General features: G+C 45.2%; 1 protein-coding gene across 2 annotated transcripts; it reads left to right on the top strand.

Moving 5' to 3' along the window:
- Positions 1-1,006: 1,006 nt before the first annotated feature.
- Positions 1,007-6,123, top strand: C9H10orf88 (chromosome 9 C10orf88 homolog). Of its 2 annotated transcripts, none has more exons than XM_069863794.1 (5): positions 1,007-1,148; positions 2,549-2,621; positions 3,202-3,408; positions 4,150-4,619; positions 5,570-6,123. In XM_069863794.1, the coding sequence occupies exons 1-5, from the start codon at positions 1,141-1,143 to the stop codon at positions 5,796-5,798; spliced, it is 987 nt and encodes a 328-aa protein (XP_069719895.1). In that variant the 5' UTR covers positions 1,007-1,140; the 3' UTR covers positions 5,799-6,123. The 2 variants fall into 2 exon arrangements, with proteins under 2 accessions (XP_069719895.1, XP_069719894.1); XM_069863793.1 differs by lacking the exon at positions 1,007-1,148 and adding an exon at positions 1,149-1,378.
- Positions 6,124-6,713: the final 590 nt, after the last annotated feature.

The raw sequence follows: 6,713 nt of genomic DNA, 5'->3' as shown, positions 1-6,713 counted from the left end.
TTTCATAACAAATTGAGAGCATCGTTTCTTTTTTTATGACGAATCGAGGAAAGTCTGCTTTTTTTCATAACAAACTGGGGAAAGTCTCCTTTTTTCGGTAACAAGCTCAGGAAAACACACCTCCTTTTTTCACTCCCTGTTAGGGAAACCGCCTACTGCCCCGACTCTCTCCTGCCAGGCGCTTTCCCGCCTTTTCCGGCTCCCACCCTTCCGGTCTCTCGCCATTTCCGGTTCCTACCGTTTCCGGTTCCCGCTATGGCCGCCCTCGCCCCGCGGGAGCCGTGGCGGGTGTTGTCGCGGAGCTCGTGGCCCTGCGAGGCACCGGGCGGGTTGGGGAGGGCGGTGTGCGTGGGGCAGGGGGAGGATGGCGGTGAGGAGAGGTGAGGAGGGAGAAGGAGAAGGGGAAGGGGAATGAGGGAGAGGGGAGGGAGTGGGAAAAGAGAATGAAATGAGAGGGAAGGGGGACGGCTTAGCACCTACCATATGAGGACAGGCTGAGAGAGCCGGGGTTGTTTAGCCTGGAGAAGAGAGGGCTCCAGGGAGATCTCATAGCAACCTTCTGGTACCTGAAGATGCTGCAAGAAAGCTGTGGAGGGACTGTTTACAAAGCCTTGTAGTGGTAGGACGAGGGGAAATAGGTATGAACTGAAGAACGGCAGGTTTAGACTAGATACTAGGAATAATCTCTTCACCATGAGAATGGTGAGGCGCTGGCCTAGGTTGCCCAGGGAAGCTGTGGCTGCCCCATCCCTGGAGGTGTTCAAGGGCAGGTTGGATGGGGCGTGGACAGCCTGATCTAGTGGGAGGTGTCCCTGCCCATGGCAAAGAGGGTGGCACTGGATGATCTTTAAGGCCCCTTCCAACGCAAACTAGTCTATGAGTCTATGAAATGAAGGAGAGAGTGGAGTGAGAGGGAACGAAGGGGAATGAGGGGAGAGGGAAATTTGGGAGGAGTGGGGGTAAGGGTCTGGGGTTTCAGTAACAGAGAGCTTCTTTTTTTTTTTGTCCCCTTTTCTCCCCCTCACCCCATCACTGTTTTGTGTTTATGTTACTTAGATGAGACTAAGCTGAAGTTAGAAAACTGATTCTACTTTAGCTGAAACCAGAACTTTTCACCCCTTATTCCATACCATTTATGTTATGCTCAGGTAATTACTATTTATATATCCCCTGCCCACAGCACTGAGGCTGTCGTGTTGGAGAGGCAGGCGGGTAGCGGGAGCGAAGTGCCCTGCGTGCTGCACCTGGAATGCCAGCCTGCTGGGGAGATGGTGTCCGTCAATGTCCTGAGCCAGGCCCGCACCATGGAGGTGTACGTAGGCGAGGAATACTGTGGGACCGGCCGTGGCGAGAGCCTGGGTGCCAGCTGCGCCCTGGGGTGAGTGGGTTCTGCCGGGGGGGAGCAGGGAGGCTGTTCTGGGGCCCCAGAGCACTGGCACTGCAGCTGCCTGGGATGACCCTGGTGTGCTCATAAAACAGTCATAGAGTCATTGGGTTAGGAAAAGACCTTTTGGCTCATCCAGCCCAACCATGAGCCCAACACCACTGTGCCTACTAAACTATGGCCCAAAGTGCCACGTCTGCATCCCTCCAGGGATGGAGGCTCCACCGCTGCCCTGGGCCAATTACTCCTCATGGTTACTAGTGCCTGGCACAAATGCTGCCCCTTTGGTGAAGGTATAAGGCTGCAGTTATGCTGGTTACCTTTTAATTCTGTTGTAGTTAGTGAAACATTTAATTCAGTAAGCTATAAAGTGCTGCTCTCAAATTCTGCAAAACTGCAGGACTTGTGACAGGTACAGCTTTTCCACGTTGTTGAATCTTTCTGGACAACGGATCTGCTTGTCTCTTCAGCATATCTTCCTGAGCTGATCTCTACCATGAGATCCCTTGTCATCTCTTGTCATTTTTTTCTGGACATCAGAAAAAAAATTTTCACAGAAAGGGTTAATGGGCACTGGAACAAGCTGTGCAGGGAGGTGGTTGAGTCACCATCCCTGGAGATGTTTAAGAGACAAGTGGATGAGGCGCTGAGGGGCATGGTTTAATGATTGATGAGAATGGCTGGACTCGATGATCCAATGGGTCTTTTCCAACCTAGTGATTCTGTGATCTCACACTTTAAGAACAGGACAGAAAATAAAACCAGATGGATTTGGTTTCCCCTTCAAGAGTCCCTTCCAGGCTTTGCCAGGGGAATTAAAGCAATGTCTTATGATTTGTTTTTAAGTCATTACATGGCAGAGCTGCTGCTTAATTAGGTAAATAAAAAAACCCTGACTTGGAGCCTTAGAGATGTGTGAATAATGTACTGACCCCCAAAAGCCTCTCTAGCAGATCACATAGGTACCCAAACAAATCTGTTCCTACTTAAGTATCCAACAAGATTTGGTGCAAGTTCCATGCAAGCATTAAAACTGCTGTATCACATTAAACCTGTGCTCCAGTCAGGCTTGTTTCTTATCTGAATATTTACTGACTGAGTGTGTTTCTGCTAAATTAAAAAGTACTTTGAGTGATGTCACAGCTTGTTTATTTTATTTTTTAGCGAAGCTGAAAAGGTTACTTTGTACAAAAAGTACCTTAAATTCGAATGCCCTGCAGCCTCCTGTAGAATTAAGGTAGGGAGTTGAACAGAATTGATTTTTTTTTTGTCTTGTTAACCACTTAACTGAACTGCACAGCTTTTAGCCAAACTATTGGTTTTATGCACTTCAGCCCTTCGTATAATCACTTAAATCTGTGAGGGTGCTCTGTCTTGACAGCAGAGTTCTCCCTTTACATTTGTATCAGTTTTCTGTTTATGAAGACTTAAATATTTTATGTGAGAAAGTTGATAAACTCTTGGGGGAAAACCCCTTCACAAAGCAGGTAAACTGCAGCTAATCAACAGTCCCTGTGTCGTTAGAACCATTAGCTCTGGTGCAGTTCAGTAACCTTATGAAAGTCTGTGTGGCTGCTGCTGCCAAGTGCTGAGCAGATCCAAGCCTGATTTAACTTTGGGCCCTGCAGGCACCTCTGCTTCAGTCAGAATTTCCCAAGGAGTAATAGGAAGGTGAAATCTGCTTCATATCCGTGAAAAAGAGTTTAGTGTTGTTTTTCCCAGCACTCAAAGAATAGCGCATTGTCCTTTATGTCCAATGAAAACTCGAAACTGTTTTTTTCCCTAACGACAATGTCTTTTTGTCCTCCTTGCAACAGCTGCTCTCCATTGGTGAGAAACAGAGAGTGCTCATCAGGAAAATAGTTGTACAGGTGCAAACAGTGCCTGCCAAGCCAGTGACGGATCTTCCTCCACTAGGCTCGGGCATAGACCTGGACAGAGTGCAAACGATAATGGAATCCATGGGATCTAAGCTGTCTCCAGGGGCTCAGCAGCTCATGGACATGGTTCGGTGTCAGCAGAAAGTAAGTCACTGTGCTTCTCCCTAGGCGTAAACAGTGCTGAGCTGCGACCTTACCTTCTGTAGCAGTTAAGCCTGTTCTATGCTGAGTTGGTGAAAAAGCTTCTTGATTGTTATTCTTTTTTAACCCAGGTGTTCTGCCATTTTAAATCCTAGTTTGGCTGTGCCGCCTGTAGATGAGTAGCGCAGTGAATAATGATTGTGTACTCAAGGAATCGCTGCACATACCCCAAATCCAGAGTTAAAAACTCTGTATCATCGTTGTTTTAAGCTTCGCTGCCGTGCTACTCTCCTTTGTTTGTTTCTGTGGTCACTGCTCATTCATGGTGGGCACTTCCCTGTGGTGTTTGGGGTGCAAGCGGATGGGCTGATTTGTCCCCTTTGTTGTTAGTAAAAGCGTGTCACCTTCAGCGAAATGGGACATGCTCTTTCAGAGCATTGATTTGATTTAGATCCTGCTCCTGCAAAGTGGGCTGTTTGAACAGAATCCCGAATCGAGCTGAGGTTAATAACATTCAGTTTTGGAGAAAACTGTCAGTGAAACTTTGTTACTTAGAGAATGACGAGATAATTAACATTAAAATCTTTTCCTAAGAATGTAACTCATGACTGCTTTATAAATCTCTACATTGCCCTAGCAGAGTGCTGTAATTATTGAGTTGTAAAGTACCTATTCTTCTTATTGTCTAGTTTCCAATGTATTTTAATACTTACATATTAATCATGCTGTTTTTCTTGCCACCAGAACAGTTTACCTCTTGGGGACAGACTTAATTGGATCTTTGGGAAAACTACAGACTTTGGAGGTGGCCATGCAATAGACGGATTGTGTGGGGCAGCTGTTCGGACACCACTAGATCGATTGGCTGGTGAGCCTTTCCCTGTCAAAAATCATGTAACGAGTGAAACAGAAAATAAGGACGTACAAAAAAGTCATCATCAGAATATGTGCGTACCTGAGAGAGGGAGTGCTTCTGCTGCGGAGAGACTTACTGCCCAGCAAAACACACCTGGCCTCAGAGATTCTGTTAAAGTGATGGGATATTTGAACATGCAGGAGCAAGTGAGCGCCACCCTGGCTGTACCTGATCCACAGGTGCTGCTTCCATTTCTTCAAAGCTTGTGCAGTCAGGTGACTCATCTGAGGCTGAGAGGTGGTGATAGACCTTCTGAGAAAAGCACAGCAACCAAAGAGGAAGGCATTCAGTGTGATGGGTAAGTTGAGTTTGCTGCGCTTACTAAACTAGTCATTTGGCTGTGTTTATTGACAAGTTTAAAGACTAAACAAAATGCATAGTGTGAGCATTTTTTTCTCATTAACAACAATCTCTTAAAATGTGTGGTTTTGAAGGCTGTGTGGCGATGAACATGGTTATAGTTAATTTTTCAGATGAGCTGCTTGAATACAGAAGTGTTATTAGAAGAAATCACATAATTTGTTGTCACTAAACTGTGTGTCTCTTACCTCCACCTTTGATGGTTTTAAAAATAGCATAGTATTTCTACAGTTTCTGTACATTTAGTTTGTCTGTCTTGTCTGTTACATTTTCATTTTGGCTATTTGTACCTCCTAAATTCTTCTGTCTTCCCTTTTTCACACTGCATGCCATGGTCTTTCCTGTCCCTTGGCATTTGTTGGCATATACTGTGCAGACTTGGTGGCAGCGCATTCAGTTTGGTACCTGAGGAACAATGGTGAAGGTGGTTCAGTGCAGGAATGTGGTGTAGGAACTGGGTCTCCAATCAAGCCTGAGCATTTCCAGCTCCTGGTAGAGCACAGTGTGTGTAAAGAAAGCAGATAAAAAAATGGAGTTGCGTGGTTTGTGTGACTGTTGAAACACTTTAGCTGTGAAGAATAAAGCCTGCCATACTGACTGGATTTGAGCTCTGTGTGCACTGTGGAGCTGTGTGGGTTTTGTTACACGTAACCAAGCTGTCTCATACATAACTGAGCCTTTGGAAAGCTGGCTGTGTGTCCTAGTGTGCTTGCAAACATTTCTAACATTTACAATGTAGCAGGCAAGGTCTTTCACTTGTCAACCTGAGTTTGTTGTTTGATAAATGGGAGTTTACATGTGAAAGAAGTCCAGGTGCCTGGATCTCTGTCATGCTCCATGTCTTTGGGAAACAGATAATACTTACTGTTATCTTTGCTCTTTTCACAGGATAGAACAACAGCCTATTTGCTCCTATTTGGAAAAGATTATTTCAAAAAATATGGATCTGATGGAGAAGAAACTAATGGACTATATCGATTGCCAGCTCCAGGCTCTGCAGGCACACATTGATGATAAAATGGTTCTTCTGATGGACTTGGTTCAAAACTCAAAGCCCAGCAGAATTTCACAGTCACACTATGGCTCTAACGAGGCGCTCTCTAATGGAGAGAGGTAGATGTGGGTAGGTGGAGGACTTCAGCCTAAGTCCTCTAAGGGCAGTTGTACTTTACAAAGCTCAGTATTTATGGAGTTAGAAGTGTAAAGAACTTCGGTGTTGCTGACTTGCATTTTGTTACTGTAATTCTATCCACTGTTGTACACAGTTGCTAGTTTTCTGAGAGATCTCAAAGTGCGTTTTTTCCTAAATATAAGAATTTTCTATGCCCTTCAGGGCTTATTTATTTAAAGAAAGTCACTAAAAGCCATATGAAACAGTTTCCCAGTTCGGTTTGAACAATGGAGAAGTACTCTAATAAACTGAGTTACTGCTTATCTTTTTATCTATGTGTAATCAGTTCCCTTTTTTATTGTCTTGGTTTCTGATGTGTAACCTGTTACTGGTAGAACAGGATGTGGCTGCTTTGTGTTCATGGTGCTCCTGTTGCAGGTGTTTGTTACTCCATCTCTAAGACGACGAGCAGTGCTGGCATTGCCCAACTGACTGTTTAGAGAGGGGCTGACTGGAACCTCAGCCTGAGTTCTTTACAGCCTTGTGGGCAGTACAGGCACCCAAGTTAGGCATCTAGGTGATAAATCAGACTGCCATTATGCTTTTTCCTTCCTGAATTAATTGATCCATGAGGAACAACTGAAATGTGATGTGTGTACTTAGCAGACTTGTGTTTGTCCATGTTTCATTATCCTAAGAAATGTGAGTATTTCTGTTGTGGTTCCTCTTGAGGGGATCTCGCTGCTGGGTAAAAGGCACTGGGGTCAAATCTTCTGCGTTTCACCAGCCTTATGCCAGAGAAGCAGCCTTCCTGCATAATGGCTACTTTAACTTGCTGGGGTCAGTTCTGATGTCATTTGGGGAGGCAGAAATGTGGCTTGAAGTCCCTCTCTTGTGGAAGGTCAAGCTTCATATTTTGTT

The sequence above is a fragment of the Phaenicophaeus curvirostris genome, chromosome 9 (genome assembly GCF_032191515.1).
Source record: "Phaenicophaeus curvirostris isolate KB17595 chromosome 9, BPBGC_Pcur_1.0, whole genome shotgun sequence".
NCBI classification, from domain to species: Eukaryota; Metazoa; Chordata; class Aves; order Cuculiformes; family Cuculidae; genus Phaenicophaeus; species Phaenicophaeus curvirostris.
The sequence above is the reverse complement of the archived record's forward strand: the minus strand, read 5'-3'. Positions and strand labels throughout refer to the sequence as shown.

Excerpts from the sequence above, each read along its gene's own strand:
- C9H10orf88 (XM_069863793.1), top strand. The coding sequence starts at position 1,269 with ATGGTGTCCGTCAATGTCCTGAGCCAGGCCCGCACCATGGAGGTGTAC. Across the intron at positions 1,379-2,548 it reads GGTGCCAGCTGCGCCCTGGG|CGAAGCTGAAAAGGTTACTT; the intron begins GTGAGTGGGTTC and ends TTTATTTTTTAG. Across the intron at positions 2,622-3,201 it reads CAGCCTCCTGTAGAATTAAG|CTGCTCTCCATTGGTGAGAA; the intron begins GTAGGGAGTTGA and ends TCCTTGCAACAG.